We start from the raw sequence: 18,995 nt of genomic DNA, 5'->3' as shown, positions 1-18,995 counted from the left end.
TCAAAGAAATCGTTTAGGATCTGGAGCTCCAGAATTCAACATACCAAAATCAATACTAGAGAATCATCTAGAGGAGGGTTTCAAGATAAAAGAAATCGCCAGTTTGTTGTCTGTTTCGGAGAGCACAATTTATCGCAGAATGCAAAGCTACGGAATCAGCTCTCAGGATTTCAGTGATGTTTCAGATGAAGATCTGGATCACCACATATTAGAACTGTCAAAGGACTTTCCCTTTTGTGGGGAAGGAATGCTTAAATTTCTTCTTCAAGAAAGAGGCATTAAAGTGCAAAGAATGCGACTTCGGGATAGCATTCATCGCGTAGATGAAGAAGGAGTACGCGAAAGAAAGAAGGGTAGATTGTATCGAAGGGTCTACAATGTGAAAGGCCCCAACCACTTGTGGCACATAGACACAAACCATAAACTTGTAAGGTGGAATTTTATAATCATCAGCGGAATTGATGGCTATAGCCGATTGCCTGTAATGTTAGAATGTGTAGACAATAATAGGTCAGATACTATTCTGGCTTGTTTCTTGGGAGCGGTTGAAAAATTTGGCTTACCCAGCAGAATTCGAACCGATCAGGGTTGTGAAAATGTAAGCATAGTCGACTACATGATATCAAGAAGAGGGACAGATAGGGGTAGTGCTATCACAGGTAAGAGCACCCACAATCAACGTATTGAGACTATGGAGGGATGTCTACCAGGGTGTTCTTGCACTTTACTACAATTTATTCTACTTCATGGAGGATGAGGGGATATTGGACCCATTGGATGATGTTCATTTGGTTGCTCTCCATCATGTTTACCGGGCTAAAATTCAAGAGAAGTTAGACATTTGGAACAAAGCTTGGTCACAGCACAGAATACGAACTACGAGGTCGTCACCAATAAGAACTTGGGTAGCAGCTCAACTTCAAAACCCAGTAGGAATAGAATTGCGAAGTAATCTCATCCCTCACTATGGGGTTGAAGGATTTATTACTGAAGGTGGTGACAATGGTTCTGGGAGGCCTATCTTTGACGCCCTCTCATTTCGGTTGAGCAGTGACTGTACACAGCAACTGAACCATGAAATTCCGTGGATGTGGACATCATCTAACTTTGGAATTGAAGTGTACTTGAAAGCTCTTCGTATCGTCAGGCAGTCAGTGGTCTCTTAAAGGAATGCAAATGAATCACTACCAGAAATTTAAATCAAGTCTGTGAGGAGAAAACCATATGACTAAGGCAGCATGAAGAGCTATTAATAGTGTAACCTTGATACAGTATTTTATCAGGAATACATCTTCCTGTTCAGAGTTGCTGTGTACTAGAAAGAATGATCTTAATAAAAGTACTGTATTTAGAAACTGCTTTGAAGGGTTAATAATCAATATCCACTCTTTACCCAATTTTTATTGATGCGTTGAGTTGCAGGGGTTTGTAAGATATAAAAAAGGAGTTCATGAAAGGTCATTTACACTAAATGTCACTATAAAGGAAAGAGCCGATGTAACAACAAAAGTTGCATTTTAGTGCCAGGTTCTAGTAGGACCCTTCCGCATGGCCAACTTAAACTAGGTTTTCGTTAATGAATGACATTAAGTATTTTTAAAAAAATCCACTTTATTTTGATTATAACATTATTTATATTGTAGCACTCTCTGAAGTAACTTCAAAATTTGAACTTTGCAATTGTCCTACTTTGTTTAGATGAAATGAACTTTATGTCCTTTCACTCTCTGAAGTAACTTCAAAATTTGAACTTTGTTTAGATGAAATGAACTTTGCGTCCTTTAAACTGCAAGTAGAGGACCCACCTACACTCAAAAGAAGAAGCAAGTTAAAAGGCATGATATAACAGTAAGATATGGTGACTTTCAGTCAATGGTACAAATATTTCTTGAACTGAAGTTAAAGCATAAATTTCCAAACAGAAATATTTCAAAGGGTCTGAACAGAGTATTTCTTGTTCTTGCTTGAAAAAAATTATTGTGATTCTTGGAATGATAGTCATGGTTAAACAATCATCAGGTAAACGATAATAACAACAACATATTAGGAAAGTGATAACAACAATTTTCAGGTTTCAACCACTTAATCATTCAAGGTCAAAAATAATGTCTTCCCTTGACAAATGACAACAGTACGATAAAACAAGCCAGAAATTACAAGAATGTTACACATTGCCAAAATAGCTATTTAGAAATGCACAGTCATATAAATCAAATAGCTTCTCATCAGGTGGTATTCTGATCTCAAGTGTCGGTGATGGCAATATGATGGCATTAATACATGTGTTAGCTATTGGCAGAAAGGACTGTACAGCTGCAGTGAAGAGCAACCAGGGTTGGATGCAATTTAAATCCCAACAGGGGTTCTTCATCTGACCCTGTTGCAAACCACAAAACATGGGCCAGAGTTACTCTCTTTCTCCTTCCACCTGTTAAAGCAAGCAAAATGAAAAGAACCAATTCACTTTTAATTACAAAGTTTGTAGCTGGAAAAATAAATTAAAACACAAACGAGGAGAGTACAAAAAAACCTTACACAAACATTTTGCTTGTATGTATTACGTTCAAAATACATGCATACGTACAGTGCATGTAAACCCTTTGAGATAACAGATGTAATTGAAGATAACCAACCCCATATTATCTCTCAAGAAGAGATTTTAAGATAAATTTTACAAAACATTTTCCCCTTACATAGAGGACAAGACGACCCTTTCCCTCACCATTGCAAAGGTTAGAAAATATTTACCAAAAGAGCAATAAGATAGCATATCAAAACCAACCATCATTGTAGGTTCTACTTCTAACGAGAGACGACAAACAATTCTGCAAGTAACAGATTTTAGCTCATAATACCAATTATTATTCTGCAACAGTTTCTCCATGTATACAACCATTTGGACACATGATTCCATAAGTAACGAGACAGCATGGGAAGGCCATAATATTGTTATTGTGTCAAATGCAATGATTGAAACAAAAAAAAAGTCTAAGGATCTTGCAGTTTTTCATAGGCTCCAGTACCCTCTGTATTTCATGCCAGAAGCCTAAATTGATAAACTTATTTGAAACCATTGCTAAGTTTACTGATAGCAATATTATTATTATCATTATCATGCTTCTGATAAACTAGGTTCCAACCCATGATAGTGGGATTGCACTGCACTTGGCTACTGACAAAAGAAATTTCCAAATGAGATCTAGTTTACAACTCTTGTTAAGACCATCACACAAGGTAGCACTTACTTTGTACCTCTCTCAGGTACCTACAGAAAGCCCTATACACAATTCCCTCAAAGTGCCTTTGGTTTGATCCATCCTCAGCAAATATTGGTGTTAAAAGGTTTGTAAGTTTCTTGATGGTAAGTTTGGCTGCTGGGCTTGGTCTGAAAATGTGGACAAGAAGCGGCAGCTGTTTGCAGACCTGTAAATGTTGAATTTAAAATGTGTAGCTGTTGACTTTAGAAACACGTAATCTTTCACTACTTTAAAACATAAAATGTACATCACTTGTTACACATATGAAAGGAAACAAATGAACAGTACTCAATACAAGCCTGTTCATTAATCATCTATACAGTGTCACTGATTTAGGGAACAGAAAATCAAAGACTGATCATCACAGCAACATTCAACAAAACCCCAATGGCTTTTACATTTTCTCTCTTATCCAAACAAAATAACCTCACCAAAAACTATTTTTCTCACATTTCATGTTTTCCTCTTACTAATGTGATGTCAATATCATAACTACTGTATAAAGTGAAAAATGTTATAGGTCAGAAAAAATTCTATAATTTTATACAGTTTATCATGTCCAACAACATCCTTTTACAGCGAACATGTGAAGCTGGACCATACCATACATATTCCTAATTTGTCCAATCCTTTCTGTAAATTACAATAAGCTGCTGATGATTGGATGCTGTTAAAGATGTTTACCAGCTGATCCTCTGAAAAGAACTGGGGGATCTTTCCATTCTGAATGATGCTTAAACCTAGAAATCAGTTTAAGGAAGCTTTTATAAGGAGATCTTTTGTGTCATAACAACATCAATAATCATTACAGACATGACGTACATTACATAACTGGCAAATAGCATGGGCTAGCTAGTCGAGGCGAGTTGTGTACATGAAAGGTAATCAAAATTACATATTTAACCAGTGTGAGATTTATTACTTACCAATTATCACTCCAACAATATAGTAATCATCTGCAAGAAGGTCACGTATGCCATTGTCAAAATACTTTTCTTTAATAGCTGTGAGTGTGAGCCGGAAGAACTCTCTCCTCGGACCTCCATAGTCACGTGCTTTCTGGGGAAGTAACAGATATTTAGTACTTGTTGCTGAAAAACATTCTCATCTGAATCCAATGAAGGGGTGATTATTGTAGTCAAGTGGTAGAATTACCTTAAAACACTGACATAGAATCAGGACCCAGGTGAGGAATACGTGCACACTGAGAATTTTTTGTGTGTGACACATTAGATACATGTTAACATCATGATTTGAGTATTTTGTATAACTCCTGCAAATAACAAGCTAACAGTAGGAACAAAAGGCACAGCTATTTAAGCAGTAAAGCAAAGGCAAGCACAAAACAATGAGGCCACTTGAATCAACACTTCAAATACAAAGCAATGAACATTACTGAGAAAAATATTCTTTACTCACTTTTTTCACCAATTGCATTAAAAAAAGTTCATTTAGGGGGGAGGGGGTATTTTCAATAAAACAATCGATCTTCAGTTCATTAAAATAGTAAATTGGAGAGAGTACTACGTACAGGCATTAATATGTTGTTTACAAAAACTCTTACAGAAAGAAATAACTTACCTCCCCATAAAAAGAAACCTCCAGAGTGAGGCGAAGGTTTTCCAGAGCCCCTATTTCCTCGAATGCTGTTTCAAGTATATTCATTCTGTCTACATTGATGTAGTTTGTCTCCCCCTCCAACACTTCACTGTCAGATTCTAATTCCAATCTCCTGCCAGTAACAATTTCTTTCTGCATACATCGGAGAACTTCCACGGGATTGTGTACATTGTTTGTCTGGCAAAAGGTTACAACTTTTCCAACGGCAGTATCAATATTATCTTCTTTCTCTTCAGGTACATGTACAGGTGCAGGTGAGTTAGAAACTTCTATGACTGGGTTTGCTTCCTGTATTTGTTGTGGAGCTTGGGACATCACTGGACTCACTGACGATTCACTTCTAGAGTCAGCAGTTGATATTCCTTCCAGAATGCAACTAGTTGTGCCATTGTCACCCTCTGAGTCTGATCCACTATTAAATCCAGCTGTACACATGTAAAAAGAGTGTGTTCTGAGTTCACTCATTGGGAATTCTTTCTGGCAAGCCAGGCATTTCTCTTTTACTTCACAAGAATTCTGTGGTATGAGAGATTTAGTGGACAGATCTTTTTGGATTGGCCTCAGGTAAATTTTGGATTGCCCTCCTAAATTACTTCTTATTTCTCTGGCAGCCCAGGAACACTTAAGAGGTGTTAAATCCCGGCAATTTGGTAGGCAATGTAGCATATCAAATCCTCCTGCTTCACGTAATTGGGGAAACCCCTTCACATCACCTACATCGTCCTTTTCACTCGAGACAAGCTTCTCATACACCGCACTTGCATCATCATCTAAGAGTAGCTTGATCTTTTTTAATCCTAAGCCTGCTTTGTGCAAAGTTTGTTTCTCGACAGCTGATGGTATTTTGCACTGATACCGATCTGCAAGGCAAACAAAGTGAACAGTCCAAGTTCGTGGATAAGGATGTTTCTTGCTTCTACTTTTAGATTGCGACCGACCGCCCCTTGGATTGAAAAGACGCATTCGTTCATCGAGGACAGCGTCAGCTAAAGATACATCTCCGGTTCTGCTTATTGAGGTGTTTGCAACGTGTACACTTCGAGAGCCAAACGATGACCTGCTACTGTCCTCTTGGCCTTCTTTACAAAGTTCACGCAATCGAACTCGATCTCCAATCGCAGTTACACCAAGTCGCTCTAATTCCTCATCACTCATGGACTGAACTATCGAAGGAACGATTCGTTCTCGTCGAAATACTGCAACGAGCGCTTCAAGGTTTAGTTTCGTCAAGATGTCTTCCATTTTTTCGCGCTCAACGAAGCTGTACAATTGGGAGCCTGGTGACGATCATAACAAAGTTTGCACCGAAGATAATGATTTTACCACCGCGTATAATGTTGGTAGGACCGAAGATAATGAAGTGCTCACCAGTTGTCGGTAGCACCGAACTGGATGATTTAATCACCGAGTATAATGAAATAAACACCGAATATAATGAAGTGCATACCGAATATAATTTAGTGAACACCGAATATAATGAAGTGAACACTGAACGAATAAGCCACCCAGTATAATAAAATGAGCACCGAATATAACGAAGTATGCACCAAATATAATAAAGTAAGCACCGAATATAACGGAGTACGCACCGAATATAATGAAGTAAACACCGAATATAATGAAGTAAACACCGAATATAATGATTTAAGCACCGAATATAAGAAAGTAAACACCGAATATAATAAAGTAAGCACCGAATATAACGAAGTACGCGCCGAATATAATGAAGTAAATACCGAACATAATGATTTAACCACCGAATATAAGGATGTAAGCACCCAATATAAGGATGTAAGCACCGAATATCATGACCAAAAGTATCATAAGACAGTTATGGCGTTCCATAGATACAAGTCCCAGTAACTGCACAATTGGGCCGCCATTTTCCTTGTTTTCACGTCTCCTTTGGCTTTCTGGGATAGAAAGGTACCAGGCCTTTCTCTCGTAGGGTTTTAAGAAAAGAGAAAGTTACGTGTTCACTACACTTCAACCGCGACCATGTTGAATTGTCTGTAATACGATATACCGCTGACATTTTTTAACGGGCTAGAAATGTCCCCGATTTCTAGTAATGAAATCAGATACTTTTCTACATCGGGACAAAACTGCATTAATGCAGGCATAGTCTACATAATTGGGCTAAAATCACCCATATCTTCAACGAGAATAACTTGTAAGCTTTTAAATTTCTAATTTATATTAGGAAGTAATGACCTTTTAAAAGCTTCTTGGTGTTGTATCCAGAATTTTAAGATGAGAATCGCATGTACAGACTTATGATTATGACCCACCCATACAGGTCCTTGGTCAAGCTATGCCAACGTGCAGCTTAAAGGGAAATGCCTTACGCCTTGATTTCTCCGTTGGTGGTTTGCAGAGGTTTCCTGTGATATTGCTTGCTCTCGCCAGGTTTTGTGCATCGTTTAAAACAATCTCAAGAAATTTGATCTTTTTGCGTAGGCTTTGTCACCAGGAGATGCAAGAATAGCTTAACCGAAATATTTCATTACTCTAAAAAAGTTTTCTTAAAACGTTTGACTATATGAAAAACAGTAATTAAAAGCCTTTGCACGAGTTGAGTCCAATTGAATCAATTAGTACAAAGGCTTTTAATTAGCTTTGTATGTCTCTTTGTATGATATTACTGTCTTACACCTGCAGAAATATTAATTCTTCCTACTCGCATATATGTGTATATATATATATATATATATATATATATATATATATATATATATAACTGCAGATATATATACTGCAGACAGTACTGTTTCGGCCTTCTGTTACACCTGACTAGTAACAGGGGGACGTGGGTTCAAATCACGCTCACGGCAAATTTTCTTTTCAAACATTTATTCTATTTATATATATATACATATTTAGTATAATTTCAGAGCTGAACAAAGAGTTTCCAGCAATCTGATTGGTCGAGTGGTTCCTTATATGACGCCATATATACCGCTCCGCGCGGTTTACATAAAATGTTAAACTAAAACAATTATTCGCCTCAGGTTCGGTTAATATTGTCTTCGGCGAATATTTGTTAAATATATATATATATATAAAAGCAGAAATGTAATGGTCAAGAGGCCAACTCCAATGTAGCTTTGTTGGTTTATAAGCTCGACGTTTCGACCGTCTCGGCCTTCCTCAGGAGCATACTAATTACATGAGCAATATTCAAATTTAAAATTCGTGTCAACAGTAAACATGTCATGACGTAATAATATAAAAAAAGAATAGATAACAGCGAAACGTGTTATGGTGAATAAAATAGATAAGTTAAAGTAGTTATAATTCATGTAGTAAGCTTATTGATAGTAGGATTTAGTCTTAAAATCCAATAATTTTCTCTTGCTTTTCTGATTTCTTGATTTTGACTTCTAACTTTTTCAATAACCGTAAGTTTAAGATGATCGACTCCACAGTTCTTAAAATGTCTGACAGAGGGTATGTTTTTATGTCCACCCTTGATATCGCTACGATGTTGATTGCCACGATGGTGACTTGAGTGACCTGTCTCGCCTACGTACTGATCGTTACATTTGCTGAATTCTATCAGGTATATCACATTGCTAGTCTTGCATGACGTGTGTTGTCGCTGTGTTATCGCTTCTCCTGTAGTGCTGCTTTTAACTGTCCCTGTAAATTGCCCGTATGTTTTGCAGCAGTTGCATCTTATGTCAGCCCTACAGGGCCAGAATCTGGGACGAGTGAATTGCAATGGTTTCTGCATTTTATGTTTATGAGAGAAATGAATTTTGAGATTTTTGTTAGTTTTGAATGATCGGCCACAGATTGTACAGGTAGTGTCAGATGGAACTTGAATGTGTGGATTGCTTGTATCGTGTGGAGATTCATCAGTGGAGGGGGTTGTGTCAGCGGCCATCGGTGATCGCAGTCTTTTGTGGGTAAGCATCTGTGTTAAATTACGCCCTTTTCGATAGGCAACGAGAGTTGTTTCTTTGAATATGGCCTGTGCCTGTGTGTTGGACGATGTCAAGAGTATTTGATGGTGTTCCTTGAGGATTCTGTGGATGTTTTTTTCCTTACAGACATCATGGGTAAAACATAACAGACCTCTTTCCTTTACAAATCAAGATGTCGCTTTGCTGCTATACTGGTATTCCAGTTTTACCAATCTCTTTCGAAGTAAAGGATGATAGTTTCGAAAGAAACTGTTTGGGGCTGCGTCGGTGGGAGTAACGAAATAATTTGGATATATCAACAAAGTTGAAATGGTAAATTGGCCACCGTAACGATTACAAAGCCTGAAGTTTTGAGCGTTCGCTCCGACAAAGGGCTAACGCTCGAAACGTCAGCTTTTGTAATCGTTACGGTAGCCAATTTACCATTTCCACTCTGTTGATATATCCAAATTCTTTCGAAGTAGTTTACTAATAGGTTTGAGCACATATGACCGGAGTCAAATCTGTTTACCGACTTAAGGGAGTCAATTGAATGTTCTCCAAAACCTCTAATGCCTTAGGGTCCTCCTAAATGGAAACTTGCATTTCATATAGCTCTAATGATATCTCACGGCTTCTTTGTTGATTTAGATTAAAAGCAGACGAAGTCTTCTGAGAAGCTGGACATGATCTCAGCTAGGGTAGATCGAATGGCGCGGCATGGCGAGGTCTACCAGAAACAACGCTTCAAACGTGTGTATATCTAATTTGTCAGGTATTTCTACCAAAATACCTGACAAATTTCTCTCTCATTTGTCCCTTAAATCGCAAGATAAATCGGATAAGAATTTTCTAATCAGAGAAGCACACAGTGCGATCGTGGTCGATATTAAATTACTGACGAAGTAAACGAAAGTCCCTAATGGAGAATCTAATGAAAATACGGCGGAGCACATGAAACTCACTAAATGGAAGATGTAATGAAATCTCTAATTTCTTCTAACATACGATTAGAGCATTACTTTTCGTATTCTTATCATAATCAAATGTATTTTTATCAAAAGAGGAAATTAAAGGTTAATATTTCTCTACTTCATTCGATTCGTTCATAAACAGGACACTGTGAACCCACTTGAAACACTAGTCTCATTTTGATTGGATAGCATTCTCTGGAGGGTTATATCTTATTGGCTAATAACGTTTCGTATTCATTTTATTTTGTTTTATTTTTATTTCAATCTTTTTCCTTTTTTTTGGGAGGGGGGGGAGAAGGGAGAAGGCTGTTGAGCGGTTTAAAACCGTAAAAGGTAAAATTTGACAAAACTAGTGTTAAAAGAGCAGTACGCTCATACCATATCCTGATTATCTCTACTCTTAGACATTTCATTCACCGAAGTGAGGATAAAAATTGATGGATATTTTCTCGACTAATATAAATTAAAAACGGCTTATGGAATCTTGCTCTAGGAAATACTTTGAAACTCCAGTTCGCAACATTTGCATTCGTCTAAACGAGCTAAAATTCAATTATGGAAGCCACACTTTCAATAGCAAGCGAGAAAATTAAAAAGGAGCAAGACACAGGTAAACAGCAATTTATTTATCACAATCCGACGTAATCCCTAGGTTACTCCTTAAAATCTCACTGTCAAATTTCTGGGTGTACTTTTGACTCGCAGAGATGAAAATTATGGTTTCCTTTGAAATAAATTGACTCCCTGTTTTTCTCTCACAACATTCACTCACTACCTCGTACATAATATGTATTTGATTATTTTTGGGTGGAAAAATTTCAACTTCCAAATTTTTTATCAAACTTAACGAAAATCGAGAAAATATCTGATATTTGGTGAAAAGCGTATCTAGTGATAAGAAATAAAATAAAATACAACTCGTTACCTTTCCTTTAGAACTGGATAAAGGTGCTCTTTCCCTCGGAAAGTTTGTATTGCAGTCAACTATTAATCGTGTCGGTTGAAAGTAGGTTTTTCTGAAAATCAAAATGTCCTTTAGAGGAGAATAAATGGAATACGATCTACGTTACAGAGATAGTTTCATTTTCTATTAGATTTCATGAAACATGACTTATTATTGAATCACTTATAAGTGCGGAATCATATCCTAAAAGTAGAAGGGTGTAGCGATTGAATCAAGATACCTACCAAGTTTTTCTTCCCAATTATGTACAAATTACCTTCTTAATTGAAACAGATTTCTTTTAACAAAAAGAAAACGTTGATCCTGATCGAAATTCAATCTACGAACTTGCTCTTAATCGCGTGATGATCATTTCATGATCAAAGCTTAAAAGCAGATCACTTACCCAGCGACTTACCATCTGATAAAAAAATTCAGATGCATGGCGATTCAGAATAAAAAAAGCCCTCGATTTCCTTCAATTTCAAGGAAATGTCAATATTTGATATGAATCAGAAACGCGATAAGATGACCTAGTATGAATCTGACCAATCGCTGAGAAGAAACTTAATTTACTTTCGAGCTCAAAATTAAACAGACAAAAGCATAGCCATTTGAGGAAGCAGACAAGGAAATGCAGCGAGTGTCTTCTTTAGAACATTAGCTGTTGAGATCGACGGGATCAGCTTAAATTGGACAGAAAACAAATGTTGAAATGCTTTTAAGAAGTCAAATAGATAAATTGAAATACCATTTTCCCTAATAGATTGTATTTTAAATATCCTCTGCGAGTACTGTTCTTTTCCTTCGTCATTAATAATATTTTGTCAGAACTGATATCGCTTGCGTGGAAATTATTTAAATACTTTATGTGATTTTACTTTTCAGAACGACATACCTGATGATATCAGTCAATTAAAGTTTTAAATAACCATGCATGTACTCAAAGTGTTTTACGATGCATTAAAATTACAACTTCCCATTTCGTTAATTAAATCTTTTGGCTGACATTTTCTTGGAAGACACATTTTTTAAGACTTTAAAATCCCACACAACACCATGAAGGAGATTTTATGGTAAAAAAAAAAAGATTGGAAACAACTGATTATTAGTTATTCCATGAGCGGGCATTGAATATCAGATAATAAATATCCAATGAGCTGCGTAGCCCAGAGTTCGCTTCAACCAAATTCATATCCAGTAAAAGCAAATGCATATTTTTCTTTAAATTGATAACTCGATATTGAGGTGGGTGCTCATAATTTTTTTTTTTTTATATTTAAAGTTCCGAGGTGGTACGACTGGCAAAATGGTAAAATAATCACGTGACAGTTGCATTGTCTCACGACCGCAGCTGAATGAAGATCCAAGCAGTTTATAATGTGAACATTTTCACAAAATACAGTAGTTTTAGATAGAGACTTTGTGGAGGGTGACTTGCCCAAGAACATAGCACAAAAATTGATAAAAAAAAAAGCTGGACTGAATCGCTTCAAACTTTGGCTCCTTAAGCTTAAATCACTTGCTAAGATAGGATTGCTTTAACGCCTTGACGTTGGTTTTCACTGTGACAAATAGGCTCCCCAATAACATGTACCAAATGAAAAACAAATGATTTCATGGCGCTTTTTATGATATCCTTTTATTTTCCTCGAGCGATACAGAATTCAGTGAATTGTTGACGGGAAACAGCTGTTTTTAAAATGTTTCTGCTCATTGAAATGACTTCTTACGCGTGTCTGGATTAACGATTTGTGATTAAATATTTAGAATGTTGTGGATTATGATGTAAACCTGTGGCCATCGTTAAATATCAATGAACGCGAGAGATGAAAAACAGTCTGGTACATGTAGTGGTGGCTTGAAAGTTATGGGATAAGCATGTCCAAACAACCTTCTGACTTCCATCTACGCATGTCATTATAACGCCGACTCAAGGTTTGACTCAAACCTTGAGTCACCGTCATAGTGAAATCGTATTTCAAAAAGTAACCTAGCCTTAGGGAAACTGTCTTTATATGTGCCTAACGATTTGACAATGAACGACGCAAGTTAAACTTCTGCTTGGCGATAAGCAGAACAACATCTCCTTGTGAACTGGCATTGAGGTTTTGCGTTTTCAGCTAAGTAGATGATTTGAAAAAGATAGCGTCAAGTTTTTGGCATTTTGGAAACAATTTTTTAGATGGTTAGTTTCCCTTTAGAAACTCTATTCACGGTGAGTGGTAAATCTTTATACACAATCTTTAAAAGCGGGAATAGAAACTACTGTTCATCAAAACCATATTATTAATCCTTATATACAGCCTCGAGTATTTCTTTTATTTATATTTTAGTTATTTAACTGAACATGTTCGAGAAAGAAGAGTTGAGGATAGCGCTATTTATGCAATAGCGAAAATCAGACTTGAAAAGAATCAGGCCTGTACGGGATTCGAACCACTGACCTCTGCGATACTAGTACAGCGCTCTACCAATTGGGCTAACAAGCTACCTAGGAGCAGGCCGTTAAGTAGGCCGTTAAGTATCTACTGCGAAGGATCGTGCATCATACGTATTTAATACCGCAGTTCAAAATATATGAACTTCATATATTTATTGTATCTGATTTATCATCACGGATTTATTACGAATCAACTTAAAGGCCTGCTCCCAGTTGGCTTGTTAGCTCAATTGGTAGAGCGCTGCACTAGTATCGCAGAGGTCAGTAGTTCGAATCCCGTACAGGCCTGATTTTTTCAGGTCTGATTTTCCCTATTGCATAAATAGCGATATCTACTGCGAAGGATCGTGCATTATACGTGGTTTTGACATTATCTGTATAACAGAACAAACATATAATAAACAAACGCGTAACTTCTTTTAAAAACTCACATGTAGAAGATATTGTGTCTGAGCTGGGGAATCCATTGTAGCTGATGCGGCTAAGCCGTCTGACAGGTGTGATAACAGGGGTGATGTACTTTTCTACAACGGTTCTCACCCTTTTGTTGTTATTTTTTGTTCCTTTTCGAACCTGAGTCGACTTCGTCCTCTTTGTTCCTCGACCTGTAGGCAAGTCCATTTGGGAGAGGGCCGAAATGTTTGGTGAACTCTGTTTGTTTACCTTATACCAATGAAAGAAATTCTCCGTATTGGACTGTTCAACAACAGCAATTGTATGGGAGCACAAGCCGTAACCTGTGTACGGGATACAGTTATCGCTGCATTCGTGGTACACTCCGTAACGCTTTGAAGATCTGGTTTTAAAGACGTAAGGAGAGCCTCCCTCTGATTTAACATAGTTTTCAGTAAAGGCATTAGCTCCAAGTGCTGTCACAATAGCCTCTTTGCCGCGCGATAGATGTACCCCAGCCTTTTGGAACATTTCTTTCAACACATCGAATGGGACACGAATAATCGCAGACTGTTCCACAGAAATAGACAACAAATTGTTACGAATGCACTCATCCTCCCCAGTGCCCGGCAACACGTCATCAGTAGATCTTACTTCCTGATTGTTAAATTTCTTTAGAACCGCCTGTTTCTGTTTGACAGATTTCCGATAGAACACTATCTCTGGGACTTTCATATCGTCATACATGGCATCAACTTTCAACTCTCCTGTACCTATCAAAGCCAGTTCCTCCTCCGTTTGCTGTCGCTTCACGGTTTGTCGTATAAGTCAGACGCAAGCAGTTAGTGACATTCGCTTCTTACCACTTCTTGCCTTTTCTCTTTGAAGAACCGAGTTCATGCACTCGTTACCATGATCATAGACGCCTGGTGGGAAGCCAAGGCCCGCCATTGAACGAACTTCTGCCGTCATCGTTTGTTTAATAGGGTCTGCCTAATACTTCAAGAAATAATCCAAGAAACGTTTGCCTTGGGTATGGTGTCTCTCCCAGGACTCCTTTAATGACTGCATTTTCTCATTTAACTCGCCAGGTGTAAAACAGTCAATTAATCCGGGCTGTCTATTGGTCCCGATATTTTTTCCAAAAATATCCATTCGAAACTCTTCAGCGACGACAGCTGGTATTCCCAGCTCGGCCAATTTTGAGCAAATGTTGTCCTTCATGTAGATGTCGCACATGAGGTGCAACGCGTAAAGGAGCGGCCGTCCAAATCCTTCTGCAAGGGCCTTCTCGCCGTCGGTTCAATATACAAGAACGTTTTGAATCGATGCATGTAGCTTAATCATTGTCGATGACAACTCATAATAACTGCCAAGACCCTTTCTATGGTGCAAAAGTACAGGTCCAATTTGTACTGGGTGACAATCTTCCTTAGTCCTAAGGAGCAGGTTCCGGTACGTCGTAAGCGAGACGTAATATTTTCCGAAGTTAAAAGTTGCGTCAACACCAAGGACACAAAATTTGGCAGGATTAGTGCAGAATCGTTCAATGTCTCTCAACTGCTGTTGTGAAGCAAGTACCACGCAAGGATCAGATAAATTTTCTACTTTTCTAACAAAGGCATTGTCTACATCTCTCGTATCTTCCTTCAACATTTGTAGCAGCTCCACGAGTTCGTCATCTTCGTTTTGTTGCTTTTTCAACCTTATTTTTTTTATTTGTTTTATATCTCGTGCATGCCCACCAGCAGATCTTAATTGGAGGATGCCACCACTTTGTTCAAGACTCTGGTGGAAAACTTCCTTGGGAGAATGGGTTTCTGAGAGTTGTTCAAGTCGCTGCTGTATTGTATATGACGTGCGATAAAATGGCTTTTGGCTCTTGCTGTTTCCATGGGGTTGAACTTTTACTTGGCGCTACACATTGTCCAAAACATATTGAACCAAGGCCATACTGTTTTCTTTGCCGTCGCTACCTAACTAAAAAAAAAGTCGCATTTCGTCATCAAATCAGACATTCGTAACGTTTAGTTGAACAAAATATTGTTTAAAAACTACTCGATTGTGATTGTACGAGAGTAATACCAATCCCTGTTACTGTACAACGCGTTCACTTTATCGCAAAACTTCCGACTTCAACTAACTAATTTATAAGGTTCCCTGAAGGGTTCCGCAAATGTCCGATGGTAGCACCTAGTTTCGCGAACTTCGTCTCACAACTTCTTAATGTTTCAGTTTACCCGAATTTTTGAATTCGACCTAACAGTTAGTTGTATTTGGTGGCCAAGAAATAAAGACCATCAGGGTACCTACTTCTAAGATGTATGAGTATTCTAAGTAACTCTGGGTCACTCTGATTGCGGTAAAACGACCGCGAGCACTTGAATACATTAGCGGCTCCAAACATTTCCTCTGTGACTTTGGTCAGCAGTTTCTTTTTGCTCGGCCTGCTTGAAGAAAAATGTCTTTGTCCCCGTTCCATGCCAGGCACCCAAATCATCGGCAAGTAGGTTCTTCACAGTTTTCACATGTGGTGCCTCCAAATGGACAACAAAAAGCAAATTCTTTGATATTGACGTGGATACATCCCGTGATACTTTTTAACTTAGAATGTCTGAGCTCAAAAGGATATCAACGGCTTCTTCTTTGGTTATGCTACTTCGTCGACCCATTTCATACGCTGGTAGCAATGGATTATCGTTCCAATACTGTACACTGCATTCATCTATTTCACTTTCACCCTATAATGGAATTTTGTTTTCATCAGATGGAATTGATCGTCTACATCGATTTTGTCAAGTGTGAACTAAATTGCTTTTCTTCACAAACATCTCTAAATAATTTTCTTCATTCTTTGATATTGTTTTTCACAAAAGCACGAACGGAGCTCTCGACCAAAATTAAACCAGGAAACTCAACCCTAATTGCTTCATAATCATGTCATAATCATTTACTGCTGCAATTTTTTTTTTTTTAACAAACTCCCTGTATACATTGGGAAGAGTGAAAACATTTAGACCTTCTGCCGCTGAGCAAGACATTTCTGAATTTGATGTTTTACTATATTTTAGGGTTTAAAAGTGATGTTTTATTGTATTTTCTAGGCTGGAAATATAGTTCTTAAATCCTATTGTTGTATTTTTATTAGGCTCTTTTGAGTGTGATAGTTTATGAAAATTCTTAATGTAAATCAATTCTTTAAGATACAGGGCCCGTATGAAGACCAACCTTGGGGTTGAATGGGCTACCCTGTGTAAATAAAGTTTGCTAACTTACTTACTTACTTACTTATCCATAATTCCTTTGGATTTGCTTAACGATTGATAATCGAAATGCGTTCTAATAGCCTAGAATTTAACCATTTTTTATAGAGTAGTCCTCGTATACATGATAACGATAAAAGAAAATACTTTTAAATTTTAATCCAAACTTATTTATATCGACACGCGTCAGAGGTTACTTGGAGTAGCAAACACTGTCTTAAGAACGCTCGGCGTCAATACTTCACTGAATTATGTATCACTTGAAGAAAACAAACTTATATCAAACAAAGTGCTTTTTCATTGGCATTTTTTACGTGCTATTGGCCTTGACAACGACATCAGGCTTTTAATCAATACCTAAAAGTGATCTTCTCAATGCGACCGGCTTAATGAATTAAACTATATACTGTAACGATGAAACGAATCAGTCCAGCTTATTTATTAATTTGTGCTGTGTTCTTAGACAAGACACCTTTCATCTCGCCTCCCTCGAGCCTTGAGTAAAAGTGGAGACTAAGAAACCACTCGGCGCGTATGTAACTTCTGCAAGTTATGTAGGAGTTGAACCACATAAGTGCTCTTGATGGCGATTAACAGCTACATGAAGAATCAAGTCTGTGTACTCATGCACTTCATGCACTGCAAGCAGCAGTCAAACACGGGTTGTACGAAATATCTCCTCACCGAAGGTCACGTTTCCATCGCGAATCAACCTTGATTCTTGTCTTTCTCCTTCGAGTGACACCAACCCTCTATTTCTGACGCGTGACCTTGCCCTGAATCGGCTAGTGAGATTGAGAGACTCAGATTGACCTTTTTGATAGGAAAAACTGAAGTTTCTCCTGTTTTGCAACAGATTTCGTAGGGCGGACCAAAAGTCGCGTTTGAAAAATGTATAGAGTAGAGGGTTGGCAAAAGATGTGATGTATCGAATTACCATGAATGCTTCTAAGACAAAATCGAAATCTCCTCTTCCTACGGCGACTAAAAGCATGACGGTAAAATAAGGCAACCAACAGCAGGCAAATATGATGGCCATGGCAGCGAAAACCAAAATGCACTTCCGGTCACTTTTGTTTTTCTCCTCCTTCCGCAGCTTATTGCTCTCTACCGAAGATGGTCGCTGTCTTTTAGTAATCGCTCTGAACATGGCTATGAATGCATAAATCATAAATACGTACGGAAAAAGGAACACTGCAACAAGACAAGCCGCAGTGTGAATGATGTCATAACTTTCAGATGTTTCATTACCATGCCAAGCAAGAGGAATGACAGCAAAAACCATAGAAATGATCCACACGCCGAGCACTACTTTCAAAATCAATCTCTTGGTCACCACGTAGTGTTTCAGGGGGCTAACAGTTGCCAAGTACTTGAGCGCAGTAACAACCAGTATGTGATAAGAACCTGAAACAGCCAGTAATGTATGCGAAGCGTATGACCCATAGTGCATTCCTTTTGGAAAAATCTCAAAGTTATAAGCAATGAAGTATGGAATGGCGAAAGCGCCAGTACTGTAGTCACAAATTGCCAGGCTAAGAAGCACATAATTTGAAGAAGTGCGGAGACGGGGACATCGGTAAAACAAGACAAACACGAGTCCATTAGCCACAACTATTGCTATGGCAATTGGAAGAAATTTGCTCAAGGCCTTGACTCCATCGTCGGACTGTTGCTGAGGTAACTTTGAGGTTACATTGCTGTTATTCATATTTACTTCTGTTGAACGACGAATGAAGATGAAATGACTGAAAGAGAAAAATAAAACAACGTTAAAGAAAGATATGTGATTATGTTCTGTGAGTACAAAGAGTAAATTAGTTTTTTTGCAGTACAAATGAGCGCATGCGCATTTCATTAATTGACTACAGTAGGTGAGATCAGTGCAATTCGCGATCTAAATCGAAATACTAATATTGATGATAAAAATAAAAACTCATGCTTTTACAATTTTCAGGTCGTCGTGAAACCTGATGCAATTTGCCATGGTTGGAACCTCCATTGTCAAGTGGAATTCTGTGTTCTTGTGCTTACCAAGCAACCCGGAAATGAACAGAGACAACGTTTTTGGTTTTCGAAACTACTTAGTTAAAGTATGTTTTCATGCCAGGGAACGCTTTCGTATCATTACGGTCACTTAGGAATTCCCTAGAGAGGCCGACGAAAGACTTGTTCAGTGCCCCCTGTCCATGAA

The 18,995-nt window shown here is 37.9% G+C and overlaps 2 protein-coding genes, 1 long non-coding RNA gene and 1 pseudogene across 5 annotated transcripts; all 4 read right to left on the bottom strand.

The window, feature by feature from the left end:
• Positions 1-1,591: 1,591 nt before the first annotated feature.
• Positions 1,592-6,729, bottom strand: LOC111339754 (uncharacterized). Of its 3 annotated transcripts, none has more exons than XM_088746642.1 (5): positions 4,839-6,729; positions 4,184-4,316; positions 3,861-3,997; positions 3,246-3,423; positions 1,592-2,428 (listed from the first exon to the last, which is right to left on the bottom strand). In XM_088746642.1, exons 1-5 carry the CDS (start codon positions 6,117-6,119, stop codon positions 2,286-2,288), a joined length of 1,872 nt encoding a protein of 623 aa, XP_088602768.1. In that variant the 5' UTR covers positions 6,120-6,729; the 3' UTR covers positions 1,592-2,285. The 3 variants fall into 3 exon arrangements, 2 of the variants coding, with proteins under 2 accessions (XP_088602768.1, XP_088602769.1); XM_088746643.1 differs by lacking the exon at positions 1,592-2,428 and adding an exon at positions 3,708-3,752 and having other exon boundaries at positions 3,286-3,423; XR_015995904.1 differs by lacking the exon at positions 1,592-2,428 and having other exon boundaries at positions 3,286-3,423; positions 3,708-3,997.
• A 3,105-nt stretch (positions 6,730-9,834) lies between these two features.
• Positions 9,835-11,183, bottom strand: LOC148715668 (uncharacterized). The gene is made up of 2 exons (XR_015995905.1): positions 10,948-11,183; positions 9,835-10,775 (listed from the first exon to the last, which is right to left on the bottom strand). It is a non-coding gene; the product is annotated as an uncharacterized LOC148715668 (long non-coding RNA).
• Positions 11,184-12,622: 1,439 nt separating this feature from the next.
• LOC148715667 (uncharacterized) lies at positions 12,623-16,579 on the bottom strand (annotated as a pseudogene).
• A 122-nt stretch (positions 16,580-16,701) lies between these two features.
• Positions 16,702-18,553, bottom strand: LOC148715666 (RYamide receptor-like). Its single transcript, XM_088746641.1, has one exon. It carries the CDS (start codon positions 18,510-18,512, stop codon positions 17,454-17,456), a length of 1,059 nt encoding a protein of 352 aa, XP_088602767.1. The 5' UTR covers positions 18,513-18,553; the 3' UTR covers positions 16,702-17,453.
• Positions 18,554-18,995: the final 442 nt, after the last annotated feature.

This window comes from Stylophora pistillata, unplaced genomic scaffold (genome assembly GCF_964205215.1).
Source record: "Stylophora pistillata unplaced genomic scaffold, jaStyPist1.2 SCAFFOLD_2883, whole genome shotgun sequence".
Lineage (NCBI taxonomy): Eukaryota > Metazoa > Cnidaria > Anthozoa > Scleractinia > Pocilloporidae > Stylophora > Stylophora pistillata.
The sequence above is the reverse complement of the archived record's forward strand: the minus strand, read 5'-3'. Positions and strand labels throughout refer to the sequence as shown.